The sequence below is a fragment of the Choloepus didactylus genome, chromosome X (assembly GCF_015220235.1).
Source record: "Choloepus didactylus isolate mChoDid1 chromosome X, mChoDid1.pri, whole genome shotgun sequence".
Taxonomy (NCBI): domain Eukaryota; kingdom Metazoa; phylum Chordata; class Mammalia; order Pilosa; family Megalonychidae; genus Choloepus; species Choloepus didactylus.
This window is the reverse complement of record NC_051334.1, coordinates 22,518,046-22,535,840: the sequence shown is the minus strand read 5'-3', so window position 1 is coordinate 22,535,840 and position 17,795 is coordinate 22,518,046. Positions and strand designations below refer to the sequence as shown.

Below are 17,795 nucleotides of genomic sequence, written 5' to 3'. Positions count from 1 at the left end.
GACCATAAAATCTCCCATTTATATTAGAGGTCTCTGACGATTTTATTGTGAGAAATTTGTGGAAAAAAAATGAGTCAACATGAGTACTTTCAGAGTTACCAATCTAAAGTTACCTTAACTTTAAGTTAAATGGTCTTGGAAGAGTACCATCAACCATCAAGGTATGCAAGGTAAATATTTAAATAAATATAAAACCTCTAAGATAGAAAAGTTCAGTACAGAATCAGGGATTACTTTATTAAAAGCAACTTGCCTGTTGCCACTTTTCCCCATTTACTAAACAAACTGAATAGAATTCAGAACACACTATTGAACAAAATGTAAAAAAAAAGTCGATTAGAAGCAATAATTCTATTTGTACACAGCATAAATCAATATACAGTACTTTATGTGAACGAGACTGATTGGCTTTAAAATGTATTTTCTGCTTCAAGGCCAATATGTCTGCAAAAGTCTGTAGAAGAATTGTTAGGGCAGGCCAACTTCTTTGTGATGTTGCATTATGTGATGGTTCTTTTCTGAAGGTCTTCGGAACCCTTTCTTGCAGTACTCACATCGGTGAGGATAGTCTTTCCTATGAATGGAAATAACGTGCCGTTTAAAGCCTGAGGCATCCGTAGTGCTATACTCACAGTATTCACACTGATACACTTTCCTGCCACCGTGTGTCTTCATATGCTTTTTAAGCTCATTCTGTTGCCTAAATCCCTTTCTACATCTCTTACACCTAAACGGAAGATCTTTTGTGTGAACCGAGAGAATATGGCGACTCAGAACAAATGGATCTGCAATCTTAAAGTCACAATGTCTACACTGGTGCATTTTTTTACCTTTGTGGGCAGCCACATGTTTCTTGAGTTCTGAAGGCCTGTGGAAGCCTTTATCACACATGTCACACTTGTGTGGGTAGTCCTTTGTGTGAACTGAAATTATGTGTCGTTTCAAATCGCTTGAGTTGGAACTCTTGTGGTGGCAATGCAAGCACTGGTGTGTTTTGCTTTCTTGGTGGATAAGAGCATGTTGCTGCACCTCTTTGGTATCTGAGAAAGTCAGAAGACAAATGTCACACTTGAATGGCATGTCTTTACTACGCTTAGTTTTTACATGAGTGTTCAAGTTAGAGGAGTCTGCGGATCTATACTCACTGTACTGGCATTGGTATGGCTTCTCCCCAATGTGGATTCGCATGTGCTTTTTGAGCTCCGACGGATGACGAAAACCTTTACAGCACTCCACACAAATATGAGGAAAGTTCTTGCTGTGGACTGCCAAAAAGTGACGATTCAGTAACCCTTGTTCAGCAGTCTCGTATTCACAGAATTTACACTTGTGCATTTCGTTGGCTCCTTTTTCCTTATGCACCATTTTGTGAGTAAACAAAGCCCCCGCATGAGAGAAATGCTTCCCACATTCATCACATTCAATGGCCTTCTCTGCCTTGCTGGTTAGCTTGTGGCTCTCTAGGTGGTTGTGTAAACTTATCTTCTTGTTGGTAGTGTAATCACAGTCAGTACAGCGGTATTTCTTCTTGGTAAGGTGTTCAGGATGGTTTTTCATGTGCCTCTTCAAGAAACCTCTCGACTTAAACTTCTTCCCGCAAATCATGCAAGGATAGACAGTCAAGGGGTGTCCATCAGGGCCAATAATTATTGCTAAGAAAAGAAAAAGACAGGAGCATGAGTGATTAAAGTTCTGTTTTGTTTTCTTCAAGAATTTAAACTGTGTGTTCTGAACATTACGGGGCAAGTACTCCTAAGTTAGGCTGTTTGCTCTTTAATATTCCTTTAACGGTTTTTCAACATAAGAGATACAGCAACCTAGTCATAAAGAGAACCTGGTGTGGAAACTTCATTCAATATTACCATACCAATCTCACTCCCTCCAGTTTAAAAAAATAAGTTAATAAATATGTAACTTCTATCAACTAGTGATTCAAGCTATAATGATTTAGAAATCTGTGGGAAACCATTCATAAAAAATTAATTTTTATCAAAATTTCTGCCTTGTTTATTCCAAAAACCATAATTTATGTTAATTTACATTAAAGCTTCATATACCCATAAAACTGTGCAAATCAGTAGACAAGAATAGACAACAATGTCACAGGACTGAAACACCTGTCCCACTGTTCTGTAAATTATGCCTGCTTTATGCTGACACAATTAAATGCCTTACATTTATTAATTTAGTTAGTAAATTAATTAATTAATAAATTAGGTGAATGCTGATAACATAGTTGAGGGACTTCTTTTCCCATCCACTTAAAATCAACTGAGTTTTAATTTTTTTATCTGTTTGAGCCATTTCCTGTTTCTTTTTATCCAAGGAAATCATTCATGAATATCACTGAACTCTCAAAATCATATTTTCAAATCCAATACAGAAAAGCCACAAATGGTCTAGCAGCTAAAGTACCATCACAACCCCTTTGTGGATACATACTACAGTTTTAAAGTACACAGAGAATGCTGCGCCCAGGAACTCCTGTGCCCTCACCTGTTTGGTACTGCCTAGAATCAGGTCTTCTCCTTTTCTTTGGTTTTTGTTTAGCCAGCCTGCCGAGCCCAGCAGACTCATCTATGTGCAAGAGGGCACTTGCAGTACCATTCCGGTTTTCAATTCCATCAGAATTATTACCTAACAATGTGCATTAAAAAACAAAATTATACAGCATTATAAATGATGAAGAATTAAGGATTCTTTATTAACTGCAACAAAATGAAAAATAAGCTATGATACTCATGAATGACAAAAATTCTCCATTCTAGGTAATGGGTTTTATAAACATGTTGATAGCAAGGAAATGCCTATTTCCTAGCTTCCAAATCTAAAAAACACATGTCAGCATTTTGCCCCATTTTGCCCCATTTTGCCCCATGTTGTCTCCCAAAATCGTAAAGTCATGGGCCAGATATAATCAAGATGAAAAGTTTCAGCTTGAAAGCCTGTGTACCTCTTGCAGTACTTCTTTCTATGTAATATAACATGTAGGAAATTCCTGTTAAAAATAAAGACAAAAAGTGGACTTTATAATCTTCCTCTGCTCTTATTTAAATCAAATAACCCTTACAGGGTACTGGTATTTCAGATTTCTGAAACCTAAGACCACAGAAACAGTTTTTAAATCATGAATTCATGCTCGAGAACCAACCAACTCAATACTAAGAGTTGCTACACTGACTTACCATAAGCTGCTGCCCATGCTATTGGCATGAAGGTTTTTATTTCGTTGTCATCCATTTGCTGCTCATGTGCCGCCGCAGCCACCGTGCCTGCAGCGGCATCTTCCTTGCCTACGATCACTTCCATATAAACTTCATCAGCGATTTTGGCAACATCTAAGCAGAAAATTATTAAACTTTGTGATAAACCTTACAGAGATCACAGGAAAAGATGTTTTGATTTGAATTCAGTTAATTGACACACAGAAAGAAGGTTCAAATGTCACATATCTAGAACACTGCTTTCACATAGTAAGCACTTGAATGAGTCATTAATTTCTTAGCTTTCACCAGAATTAGTTTTTAAAGCAACAGTCTAAGCATACATGAAAAACCACTGACGTTTTCCCTTAGAATATGACAGCATAATAATCTCAACAATGCCACTTGTTTCCTTCAAATAGTGGCTGCGTAAAAAAAAAAAAACCAGACCTTACAGAAACATAAAATTTTCTCCCACAAAAAGGCCACCTACTTACTTAAATCTTCATCTTCTTGCTGAGAGTCATTTACGGTCATATAGACCATCTTTTCCCTTGGAACACGAATACTACTATTCTGATCAAGTAGTTCAACTCCATGGTCATTCTCAGGCTCACTCTCCACAATGTCTCCTGTTCCACCTGTCAGGGAAGATGACAGCTCCAGTGATTTATCTGAAATCTTCATTTCTACCTGTTTCACTTATTACTTTTTACAAACATTTATATTACCACATTGGAATTCTTCATTAAAAGTTATCCTCAGAAAAGACTTCAAATGTTTTCAAACTAAACAACCCCAAAGTAATCAGCTTGAAGAATTTCGATGAGAATGTATAATATTCTGAAGGTTTCCTGTTAACTAAGTCATCCTCCCCAGGGTCAGCTTTGAAAATGTAAACTCTGATGACTTCAGGGCAAGTGCCATCCACTTTACAGGGATCAATTTCTGACTCTGTGTCCATGGTCATTCCAGACGAACCATCATGTTCTATTTTGCCAGCATCACCCACTAAAAAGGCAGGAAATATATCGCAAATAATAACATCACATATTTCAGTAAAATGTTGCCATTTTCCAAAGTCCTTTTCACAAATACAATCTCTAACCCGATTCACATAAAATCAGATGCTTTTTACCTAGCAAAGAGAAGTAAAGAGTCCATAAATACATTTCTAAAGACTTCCAAAGACCGGATCACAAGTTAAGGCAAAAACACTCCACATAGAGAAAGCCCTTGGTAGTCCAGAAAACTAACAAAGTAATGAAAAAATATACTTAGCCTTTGTTAATCCATAAGGTAAAAGCATTACTAATTTTAAAATATTCTTATAATACTAAAAGACCCTGGAAAGAATGTCTTAGCAGTAAAATCAGGAAGCACAAGTCTTAATAGGAATATTTTATAAGCACTACTTCATGCTCACTACTCTTGAATATTATTTGATCTGATCTATTTACATTACAATAGTACATTTAAAAAGAATCAAAACGTGATTACCACATCATCAAGAAGCAGACAAGCTCCTCTTAATATGTACTCTGTGAGTCTCCAAATAACCCTGGAAACTGCTATGTAATTCATCCCTCTACTGGAAATTCATATTATGTGTTAAAATATAAAGAAGGTCGGTAATTAAGAAACCTATTCAACTCAAGAAAAATTATATATATATATCTATATACACATACACACACACACATATCCATATGCCAGAAAGATACCCTACACTAAGATGGTGAATGTAAATTCTAAATTAATCTCAACACTACACACACAATATATAAAGCATATACATACACACAATACATGCACAACACACATACACTTTATTTATGACAGCAATGAGTCTAGGTCCATGCTGGCAAATACAGCAATATATAAAATCAAACATACTGCCATATACCCATTGTCCTCCTTAATGAAGGTAGACTGTGCTATGTTAAAAGGAAAATTGAGAAAAAGAAGAGGACAGAGCCATGTGACAGGAGGCAGGGATACAAGCCAAGGAACCCCAAGGAGTGCCAGCAGCCAGCATCAGAATGTTACAGAGCTTGGGAAGAAAGCATTGCCTTCCTGATGCCTCGACTGATTGTGGATTTCTTCTAGCCTCAAAACTGGACTGGGGATCAGCCAGATCAGTTATATGCACAAAGCAGCTTTGGATCTGTCTCTTATAAACAAGAGCTACAGAAAACGTTATAGCAAGGTTGAGCTTTCTCCCTCTCTGGCACAGTCCTTGAAATAACTTCTGCTGTTAAAAAAAGACAAGAGGAAGGAGGGGCCTGCCCTGATCAAGATGGCAGAATGAGATGCTTCAGGGATTCCAGAAAACAGGTTAAGGACTGCAGTAACTGGACAAGCGTCAAATCAAGAAAAGGGCTACTTAAAAGTAGCAGGACCTCATAGTCCCAGGCTGGCGCCTCTCCCCTACCTCTCACTAGCTCAGCACAAAGCTGACCTGTGCTCCCAATGGGGATCCCTGGTCCTAGTTTCAGAGGGAGCAGAGTAACCCTCAAGCACATACTGGGAGCATGCATATCTGGCCCAATCTGTTTGGTGTGGCCTGAGGGACTTGCCCTGCATGTAGATGTCAGTTCACAGAGCTCTCTTACAGAATGCTATAGGAGAGCAGTGAAGTTGTGCCGCCTGGGGCAAGGGATTACTGGCTATAGGACATACAGTACAGTGTCCAGGACCCTGAGGAAATTGTTTCCTAGGGAAGAGGGGACATTCAGAACTGTGTAAGCAGGGTAAATCCTAGGGCCACACAGTATGCCCAAGACAAGATGCATGCCCAGAAAGGATCAGGGAAGTCCCTTTGCTTTGGCCTGGAGCTATTCCCTAAACCCACTGTATGGATAAACCCTGAAGAAGAACACTTGCACAGGTCAATCAGCAAAGACTGGGAAAGGTATTTTCTTTTTCTCTTTTTTTTTTTAAGTTAGCTCCTGGCATTCAAGGATAACTCTATCATAACACCAGATGCATATGAGCTTAAGGAATAGAAACCGCAGAGTCTAAATTTCAGCCACAGAACACTAAAATATCAAAATGTCCAAGTTTCAACAAAAGATTACAAAATATACAAAGAAACAAGAAGCAATGGCCAAGGCAAAGGAGAAGATTAAAGCATTAGAAACCACCAATGAGGAGGACTAGACCTTGGATGTAACAGATAAAGACTTTTAAAAAATAGTCCTAAATATTCCCAAAGAGTTAAAGGAATACATGGACAAAGAACTAAAGAAAATCAGGAAAACGATAATATAAAGAGAATATCAACAGAGACATGAAAAGTATGAAAAGGAACCAAAGAGAGCTGAAGACTGCAGTATCAGAAAATAAAAATTCCCAGACAATTGCAATCATTCAGTTTGAGGAAAAGAATGACGATAGAATGAAGAAAAGTGAACAGAGCCTGAGGAATCTGTGGGACACCATGAAGTGTACCAACATATACATTGTGGGGGTCACAGAAGGAGAAAAAAGAGAGAAAGTGGCAGAGAGAACATTTAAAGAAATAATGCCTGAAAACTTACCACATTTAATGAAAGACAAGAATAAACACATCCAAGATGCTCAATAAACTCCTAACAGGATAAACCCAAATAGACGCACACTGCACCATATTGTAATCAGACTGTCAAATGCCAAAGAGAAAATTCTGCAAGCCGTAAGAGAGAAGCAACATGCCATGTATATGGGAGCCTCAGTAAGATCAAGTACCGATTTCTTGTAGGAAACCAGGGAGGCAAGAAGGCAGTGGGATGACATATTTAAAGGGCTATAAGCAAAAAAAAAAAAAAAAAAAAATGCCAACCAAGAATTCTGTATCCGGCAAAACTGTCTTTCAAAAATGAGACAGATTAAGATACTCCGAGATAAGCAAAAGTTGTAGACCATCACCTGTAGACTGGCCCTTCAAGAGATGCTCGAGTTCTGCAGGTTGAAAGGAAAGGACCATCAATCGAAGCCTTGTAAAGAAATAAAGTTCTCCAGGGATGGTAACGATTTGATTAATTGCCAGTACTATTATATTTCTTGTTTGTAACTCCACTTTCTACTTCCTACAGGATCTAAAAGGCAAATGCATAAAATGAAATAAGTCAGTGGTTTGGGACTCATGTATAAACGTGTAATTTGTGACAAGAACTACATGAAGGTGGGAGGACAGAGTGAACTTTAGGAACATAGTGTGTGTATATGCTATCGAAGAGAAGGAGGTACCAAAGCAAACGAGACTGTTATAGATTAGGATGTAACATCTAAGACCCATGGTAACTACAAAGAAACTATCGGAGAATACACAAGCTCACAGACAGTACAGGTTGCCAGGGGCAGAGGAGCAAGGGCAATGGGGAGTTCATGCATAATGGATACAAGGTTTCTGTTTGTGGAAGATGGAAAAGGTTTAGTAATGGCAAGTGGTGAGGGTACTGCAACATTGTGAATGTGATTAATCCCACTAAATGGTATGCTTGTGAGGGGTTGGGATGGGAAGATTTATGCTGTAGATATGTTTCCATAATTAAAAAAAAAATACTAAAGAAATGACAAGTAAGTGCAATACATGATATGTGATACTGGATAGGATCTAAGAATGGAGAAGAAAAGCTTCAAAAGGACATTCTGGGGACATAAGAAAAGATTGGAATATAGAATTAAGACTTATATCGTTAGATTTCTTGAACTTGATACACCGCACTTAAGGTGGTTACGTAAGTGAATATCCTTGTTCTTAGGAAATGTATACAGTAGTATTAAGTGTCCAAGGAGTGTGACATATACAACCTATGCTTAAGTGTTTAGAAAATGGACTGACAGATAAGCTAGAAAGATGGATGGATAGACTATCATTCAAATGTAGCAAAATGCTAAAATTGGTGGATCTGGGTCTTGGTGGGGGAGGGGGACGGGGAGGGGTATGTTGGAGTTCTCTAAATGGGTTTTGCACTGTTTTTGTAACTGTCCTCTAAGTTTTAATGTATTTCAAAATAAAAAGTTAAAAAAAAATTCCAGAAGCCTTTTTTGCAGAAATGGAAAAGCTAATCCACAAATTCATAAGAACTGGCAAGGGGCCCCGAACAGCCAAAAGCATCTTGATAAAGAACAAAGTTGGAAGACTCACACTTCCCAATGAACTGAGAGTTCAAAAATAAACTCTCGCATCTACAGCTGACTGATTTTTGACAAGGGTGCCAAGTCCACTCAATGAGGAAAAAACAGTTTCTTTGATAAATAGTCAAAAAACTGGATTTCCACACGCAGAAGAATGAAGTCAGGCCGTACCTCACGGCATATACAAAAATTCACTCGAAGTGGATCAATGACCTGAATATAAGAGCTAAAACCATAAAATTCTTAGAATGTGGAATAGAATAAAATTTACATGACCTTGGATTTAGCAATAATTCTTCACTATGACACCAAAAGCATGAGCCTCATCAACAACAAAAATAAACTGGATTTCATCAAAATTAAAAACAACCTACACAATGGCAGAAAATATTTGGAAATCATATATCTGATAAGGCATAAAAATCTGCTACATCTCAACAACAGAAAGACAAACCCAATTTTAAAATGAGCAAGGGACTTTGAATAGATATTTCTCCATAGAAGATATACAAATGGCCAATAAGCACATGAAAAGATGTTCAACATCATTAGCCTTTAGGGAAATGCAAATCCAAACCACAATGAAATACTACCTCACACCCACTAGAAAGTCTATTATTAAAAAAAAAAATACAAACAGAAAACAATAAGTATTAGAGAGCATATGGAGAAACTATAACTCTCCTGCATTGCTGGTGGGAAGGTAAAATGGTGCAGCCACTGTGGTAAACAGTTGGGTGGTTTTTCAGAAAGTTAAACCTAGAGTTACTGTATGACCCAGCAATTTCACTCCTAGGTATATACCCCAAAGATGTAAACAGAGACTCAAATAGATACTTGTGTTTCAATGTTCATAGCAGCTTATTAAGAATAGCCAAAAGGTAGAAGCAACTCAAGTGGCCCATCAACAGATGAATATATAAACAAAATGTGGTACATTCATTCAATAGAGTATTACTAAGCCATAAAAGGGAATGAAGTTCTGATACTTGCTGTAACATGAATGAACTTTGAAAACATTATGCTACATGAAAGAGGCCAGACACAGAAGATCATACATTTTAAGATTCTACTTACGTGAAACATCTAGAATAAGCAAATTCATAGAAACAGAAAATAAGACGAGAGGTTACCAGGAGCCATGGAGAGGGAAATGGGGAGTTATTGCCTAATGAGTACAGAGTTTCTGTTTGGGGTGATGGAGAAGTTTTGGTAATGGATAGCGGTAATGGTAGCACAACATTGTAAACGTAATTAATGCTAATGAACTATAAACTTAAAAATGGTTAAAATGGCAAGTTTTAAGAGGCAGACCAAATACACAAGCTATGAATCTTGATGTCAAGGAGGCAAACTGACTTTTCCTAAGACCATACCTCAGTGTTACCATCCAAGAGAGAATTAGGTTCTCTGAACTATGAGCCTGTTCTAACTCTGGTATAAGTCCAACAGTCTTACTTCCTAATCACCTCTAGGTTTGTTTTGCTTTTTATCTCTAAACTCAAAAACCAGTTAAAAGAAAAACTATAGAATAATTTTGGTATTATTTAACATCTCTATGGTTCCTATATGGGCAGGCTGCAATGGTTCACGTGGCTGTTAATAGTGAAGATACCAAGGAAGGGTATTTCCTCCTAAAAGGATAACCAAGTCCCAGGCAACGTTTTAAGCGGTTTCCCTATACCTTATCATGAAAGTGTTGACAACAACCCCATGACTTAGATGTTTTATCTCTATTTTACATATGTGAAATGGGAGCATGTAAAAGACTCAATAACTTGCCGGAAGCATTCTGCCAAAAAAGCAGATGTTCTAGCAGGTAAGTACATCTATGATTTCACTTTCAGACTCCCCCTCTCTTACCTTCCTCCTCAGGGACCCTCTTTTTAGGGTTAAAATTCCACCATATTTTTATTATATAGTCTATAAAGGATTTGAAAGAGATGATTACAATCTAACCTTTTTTAATGCTTGAAACTTTCCTGGGGCAGTTCAAAGTTAAGTTTAATTAGCCTGATTCTAAAGAGGGGATTTAAAGGATCAGAGACATTCAAATGCCTGTCCTAAATTACAGTGATCTGTAGTATGGGGTCAGAGATGTAATTATTGAAAAATATTTGTCAAACTGCACTAAACTGATCTATAACATAATTAACTAAACCTATTTAAACAAGAACTGATTTCTTAACACTAGAAATTCAGGGGAAAAGAATGACTACTACAACCCTTCCCTGTACCCACCCTTTCCCAAGAAGAATTCCCTGATGAGACAACATAGAGGTCCTAAGGGAAGTTAATCAAGATTTAGCCTTGCTAGCTCAACAGATGTCATCAACTGATAAAATGGCTAGCAGTTAGGGACTGGTTGTGTGGCAAGCCCTGAGCTGGATGCCTCATGCACGTGACCTCTCATGCTCACAACTACCCTGCAGGCCAAGCAGTCTTACTGTTATTTTACAAATAAGGAAACTAAGGCCGATGAGAAGATAGTCAAATTGCCCAGATTCATACAGCTACTGAACAGTAGGGCTAGCATCCAAACTGAAGGCTGCCTGACTCCAAGCTGCAGGCATGTCCATATACCATGTTGCTTCTCTAGGATCCTGACAGGTAAGGCATGTTCTCTCATTGTCTCTCTCAGACCCTGTCTCCTTCTCTCTCCTTTTCTTTCTCAGCCCACCATTACCCACAAAGTAATCATGTATTTTCAAACGGTAAGCTGACTGACAATTTTATCTAAGTCTCAAGCTGATAAAAAGTAAATATTAGTTACAAGGCCAATCTGAAGCTTCAACTGCTTTGCAACGTGTTAAAGATATAGACTTTTTCCAATCTTTCTTGGTGGTGGTGAGGAGACTAAACAAAACATCTTGGCTTCATTTGAATGCTTTATTCTTGGTATAAACCTAACCAACACTCAGATTAAACATTATGCTGAAAACCTCCAATTCACTTATTTTAGTAATGATTTCTAAGTAAATTTCAGAGCATTTACAATAGACGCAGTAATTCTAGACTGATCAACAGAATTTTATCAAAACAAGCTTTACAAAGATTAGTCTAATACAACTTCTCTAAAATATCCTTAACTCCTGTAAATAAGACTTTTCTCACATTTCAGAAATATTCCCATGTGGGTACGTATTTTTGAAATTCTAAAATTTTATTCTCAATTTTACCAAATGGTTAAAAAAATGAAACAAAACTGGTAGGGAACATACATAAAAATAATGGCAAGATACATACAGAGCCAATAATTAGCCCATCAAACAAAGGAATAAACAAACATTTTACCATCTCTTCTGGGCTAATGGCCTCTACAATCAATAAAGCATTAGACTGTATTGATCCTCAGAGATTAATGCATTAAACATAGGGGTTTTGATTTCATTTATTCACTCAATCCCTGAACCACTTTTTATTGAATGTCTACTATGACCAAAGTCATGATTAAGTAGGAGTTAACACCAAATCAACTGCTCAAAACCCTAAATAAGATGGCCAGGGGCACCATGTTCCACATTTGCAGAGGGAACCATTTACATTGTCGTTGTAGGCAGCAACCCTGTAGACAGATCTTCAGCATGTCCGAATTTGCCCTTCATTTAGTCATGGTTTTGCCATCTGCCCAGCTGCACATGCCAGAAACCAGTGAGTGAGCTTCAAAGCCTCCCTCTTTCTTTTTTTTTTAATCTTCATTTTATTGAGATATATTCACATACCACGCAGTCATACAAAACAAATCGTACATTCGATTGTTCACAGTACCATTACATAGTTGTACATTCATCACCTAAATCAATCCCTGCCACCTTCATCAGCACACACACAAAAATAACAAGAAGAATAATTAAAGTGAAAAAGAGCAATTGAAGTAAAAAAGAGCACTGGGTACGTTTGTCTGTTTGTTCGTTTCCTTCCCCTATTTTTCTACTCATCCATCCATAAACTAGACAAAGTGGAGTGTGATCCTTATGGCTTTCCCAATCCCATTGTCACCCCTCATAAGCTACATTTTTATACAATTGTCTTCGAGATTCATGGGTTCTGGGTTGTAGTTTGAGAGTTTCAGGTATCCACCACCAGCTACCCCAATTCTTTAGAACCTAAAAAGGGTTGTCTAAATTGTGCGTAAGAGTGCCCACCAGAGTGACCTCTCGGCTCCTTTTGGAATCTCTCTGCCACTCAAACTTATTTCATTTCCTTTCACATCCCCCTTTTGGTCAAGAAGATGTTCTCCGTCCCACGATGCCGGGTCTACATTCCTCCCCGGGAGTCATATTCCACGTTGCCAGGGAGATTCACTCCCCTGGGTGTCTGATCCCACGTAGCGGGGAGGGCAGTGATTTCACCTTTCAAGTTGGCTTAGCTAGAGAGAGAGGGCCACATCTGAGCAACAAAGAGGCATTTGGGAGGAGGCTCTTAGGCACAATTATAGGGAGGCCTAGCCTCTTCTTTGCAGCAACCGTCTTTCCAAGGGTAAAACCTATGGTAGAGGGCCCAACCCATCAAACCACCAGTCCCCTGTGTCTGTGGTCATGTTAGCAACCATCGAGGTGGGGTAGGCCAATACCCCTGCATTCTCCACAGGCTCCTCAAGGGGGCACTACATCTTTTTTTTTCCTTAACCTTTCCTTTTTTTTTAAAATCAACTGTATGGAAAAAAAAAAAAAAAAAAAAAAAAAAAAAAAAAAAAAAAAAACATGCAATAAAAGAACATTTTAAAGAGACCATAACAAGGGAGTAAGAAAAAGACAACTAACCTAAGATAAATGCGTTACTTCCAACATGTTCCTACTTTACCCCAAGAAAGTTACCTAATACAGCAACATTTCTGTGAACTTGTTCCTACTATATCCATCAGAAATTAACAGACCATAGTCATTCCTGGGCATCCCCAGAACGTTAAATAGCTTATCTCTTCTTCTTGGATTATTGTTCCCCCTTCCTTAATTGCTCTCTATTGCTAGTTCCCCTACATTCTACATTATAAGCCATTTGTTTTACATTTTTCAAAGTTCACATTAGTGGTAGCTTGTAATATTTCTCTTTTTGTGCCTGGCTTATTTCGCTCAGCATTATGTCTTCAAGGTTCATCCATGTTGTCATATGTTTCACAAGGTCGTTCCTTCTTACTGCCGCGTAGTATTCCATCGTGTATATATACCATATTTTATTTATCCACTCATCTGTTGAAGGACATTTGGGTTGTTTCCATTTCTTGGCGATTGTGAATAATGCTGCTATGAACATTGGCGTGCAGATAACTGTTCGTGTCACTGCTTTCCGACCTTCCGGGTATATACCGAGAAGTGCAATCGCTGGATCGAATGGTAACTCTATATCTAGTTTTCTAAGGAACTGCCAGACTGACTTCCAGAGTGGCTGAACCAACAATGAATAAGAGTTCCAATTTCTCCACATCCCCTCCTGCATTTGTAGTTTCCTGTTTGTTTAATGGCAGCCATTCTAATCGGTGTTAGATGGTATCTCATTGTGGTCTTAATTTGCATCTCTCTAATAGCTAGTGAAGCTGAACATTTTTTCATGTGTTTCTTGGCCATTTGTATTTCCTCTTCAGAGAACTGTCTTTTCATATCTTTTGCCCATTTTATAATTGGGCCGTCTGTACTATTGTCATTGAGTTGTAGGATTTCTTTATATATGCAAGATATCAGTCTTTTGTCAGATACATGGTTTCCAAAAATTTTTTCCCATTGAGTTGGCTGTTTTGCATGTTTTAACTCACTTAGTTCTTACAAGAACCATGTAAGGAAGTTACAATGATAGATAAGGAAGAAAACATTGGGAGGTTAAGTACTTTGTTCAGGCTCCCCCAGCTAAGAAGTGTCAGTGCCCAGATTTGGACCCAAGCCTCCTGGGGTCAGAGTCCATGTTTTTTTTGTTTTTTTTTTTTTTTGTTTTTTTGTTTTTTTGTTTTTTTGTTTTTACCACACTGTTCTCTCCACTGCCCTACTGAGGGCAGGACATAGGCCAGTCCCTGGCGAGCTCTTGGAGATACTCCACAACGCATGGCAGTCTGTCATTTAGCTATATGTTGCTCTTTGAGGGGAGGTAATATCTAACATTTCTGCTGTAGTTTGGAACCAGTTGAGAGAGAGAGATTCTAGAGTCAGACAGATGGAAATCAATATATTTATAACTGATTGTCATGTATTAGAGGATATGATTGAGCTCTGGGCTAATGGGTTTCCTAATACTGCGCCCTGGTATTAGGGAGGGTTTCTTTAGGTTGTGACCCCTTCCTCCTCCTTCCAAGCCAGTGAGGTTGGGTTGAGTCCTCATCTTGGACTTCAAGGACTCTTGTGACTACATTGGGTATACCCAGATTATCCAGTATCTCCCTATTTTAAGGCCTGCTGATTAGCAACCTTAATTCCATCTGCAACCTTAGTTCCCATTTACCATATAAAGCAACATATTTTTGGTTCCATGAATTAGAATTTGCACATTTTGGGAGGCCAATGTTCTGCCTACAATAGTACCTTTCTCTTAAAAACATAAAAAAGAGCAATGAACATGTTTTTCTCATTATAAAGCTAATACTTGTTCCTTATAGAAATGTGCAAAACATGAAGTTTTAAAGATAAGATGGTGAAACATAATCGCACAATCCAGATAAAATTATTGGTGTTACTATTGTGGCACACTGTTTTTGGTCTTTTTTTTTCCTGGGTTGAAATAGTTAAGTTTTAACTTGATATTATAATATTGTCATGTCTCCATACCCATAACATTTCTAAAAAGTTCTAGCAAAATTGAAATTTTCTTTTAAATCCCACTTGGAATTTTACCACTCATAGTTGATTTTCTTGATAACCCTGATGTGTTGTGAGATAATAAAATACATTCAAAAGCATCAAAGAAACATAGTGGTGTTGTTGGTATCCCTTTTGCGTCAAGTATATTTTGTTGTCTTTTTATTGTTTTAATGGTATACTTAGTAATCTTTACAAGAATATTGTTCAACCAGCCTTGCTAGAGAGCAGACTATTTATTGTGTTTGTTTGCACTCTTTCCTCAGCTATCGACATAGTTCAAAAGCAAAGCAAAGCAAAACAAAACAACAAAAAAAAACCCGCAACATTTAACATCTACTTTAAAAGTTTTAGACATCCCAGTCTAAAAATTAAAATTGTGGAACTTTTTACCTTTGAGAATATCTGGGGTGTTAGTACTATTTGGGCCAGTTCATTCTGTTTTTCATACTGCTTTAATGGACTGCTATGACAGTTTTCAGTCAACCGTAAATGTTAAGTGGCCATTAGGAAAAGTAAATATGCAGAACTTTACTTTTGCATAATGGTGGGAAGATTCTCATTTAGTAAAAGAAAACCATTTTTTTAAAATGTAGAGGAATTATGTCCATCCCAGTATCCCTTCATCTTTGATCCAACTAAATCACTTTCCTGACGCTGCAATTCAGAAGTGTTGCCACTTGTGAAGAGGAAAAGCCATCACCTAATGAGGATATTGAATCTGTTTTCAGGTGAAAACATCACTTAGTTCGTAGGCATTGTGCCTTGTTCAAATATCTTGAAATAAGGTAGGGTCCCTTATGAAGGTATTAGCTGGCTACATTTTGCGAATAAATTTGTCATTCATTTTAGGGTCATGAGGACCTGGGGGCTCTTCCCTACCCCAAGACAAATCCACACTCTTCATCTGAAATTCATTTTCTGCATGCCTTGTCTTCAGGACTTAATGGCCGTCCATTGGTAGTGAGGTGGTGCTGTGAAAGTAGCTGGCCCCAGAGAGCTCCAATATGCAGAAGCAGGGCCTCTGCCACAGCGTGGGAGTGTGGGCACAGGATCACTCTCCTTGAGGAGACTGGCAAGTGAAAGGAGGGCCCTAATTCTAGAGCAGTGCTGTCCAATTGAAGTACAATGCCAGCCCCACAGGTAGTTGTAAATTTTCTAGTTGCCACATTTTAACAAGGAAAACAGTGAAATTATTTTTAATGAAAGATTTTATTTAACCCAATATATACAAAATAGTATCATTTCCACACATAACCAATGCTAAAAAATTCTTCACGACTCATTTAACATTCTTTTATGCTTACTATCTTCAAATTCCATATATTTACAGCATGTCTCAATTCAGACACTAAATTTTCTTCGGAAATGCTTGATCTGTGTTTGGATTTTCTAAAATTTACAACTGAAGAAGTAAATTCACATGCCAGAAATACTTAGAAGTTTTCCAATAATTGAATGAAGTACCAGTTTTTTTTATTTTAATGAAAATTAAATAAAATTTGAAAATTGACTCCTTAATCACACTTAGTCACATTTCAGGTGCTCAGTAGCCACACATGTCTTGTGGCTACTGGTTTGGAAAGGGCAGTTTTAGAGGGAGGAAGGAACAATGCAGGTTATAGAGAAGAGCCGCAGCCATGAACTGGGTACCAGTTCTTGAGACAAGGTGGGACCCAGTCACCAGAATACACAGCTGGAGTGAGAATGATGATGCTGATTGCAAGTGATGGGCCTGAGATCTCTGGAATCCTCACTGCTTGAGGTCACCCAGGCTGGGACCTGCAGGTGAAGATCAAGTGGCCCCTGCTAGTGAGCAAGGTGGATGGTAGAGACTGGAAAACAAGTATCACCTTTGCCCGACTCTGCACTGCCATGTGCAAAGCACTTACGAGGAGGATGCTTCCCATCCCAGAACTAAATTAAAGTTGGGACCTGAGGGAGTTGAAGAGAGGAGAAGCACCACCAGCTCTTTCACTCTTTTCACTCCTCCTTCACATCCATCTTCTGGGTCTCTAGCTCCTCCAGCATCGAAGAGTCATGAACTGATAATTGTAGGAACTGATGGGTATGTGGCAGCTTATTATATTATTCTCTCTACTTTGGCAAATATTTGAAATTGCGTATATATACATCCATTGGAACAGTCAAGTTCCTGGTGTTCCTACAGCTCCCATTACACACCGTTCTGCATTCCAACCTTCATCTTGTGCCCCAAGTCCTGCCAGACCCTGGCTCCTGGCTTGCCCTTCCTTCTTCCCTGCTTCACTGACATAGCCGCAGGCAGCAAAGGGTGTGTGAGTTAATTGTTAAATTCAGTTCAACAAGTTCCTCATTAGGGACAAATTACCTGAGTTTGAAATCTGCTAATTTTCCAGTCAGAGTGAGTGTTCACACTTGTGATTTGGAAATAATTACCATAAGGTAAAAGCAAAACCTATGTGGGGATTAAAGTAAAAGTGAGGGAGGACAGGAGCTTATTTTGGCATCTTTTCTGGAAACCCATGTTATCATACACAGATTAGTTGAGATGCCTGTGGGCTTGGGGTAGGTAAGCTCACCTGTGATACTGTTTTGCAAAGGCTGTTTACTTCATGTGGCCTTCATAGGCCAGGATTGGCTCTGGGGAAAGAGAAGAATCTTTTGAATTCAGCTATTTCCTCAAAACATAAATCTGTACTTCTGCTTAAAT

At 38.2% G+C, this 17,795-nt stretch overlaps 2 protein-coding genes across 2 annotated transcripts in view; both read right to left on the bottom strand.

The window, feature by feature from the left end:
* LOC119523721 (zinc finger X-chromosomal protein) overlaps nt 1-17,795 on the bottom strand; it is a 725,297-nt gene that overhangs the window by 629,857 nt on the left and 77,645 nt on the right. The window lies entirely within an intron of this gene.
* ZFX (zinc finger protein X-linked) overlaps nt 469-17,795 on the bottom strand; it is a 125,010-nt gene continuing 107,683 nt past the window's right edge. The window contains 5 exon segments of the mRNA XM_037822537.1: nt 469-1,652; nt 2,497-2,637; nt 3,186-3,338; nt 3,701-3,863; nt 4,066-4,214. Coding sequence (XP_037678465.1) covers nt 469-1,652; nt 2,497-2,637; nt 3,186-3,338; nt 3,701-3,863; nt 4,066-4,214 — 1,790 coding nt within the window.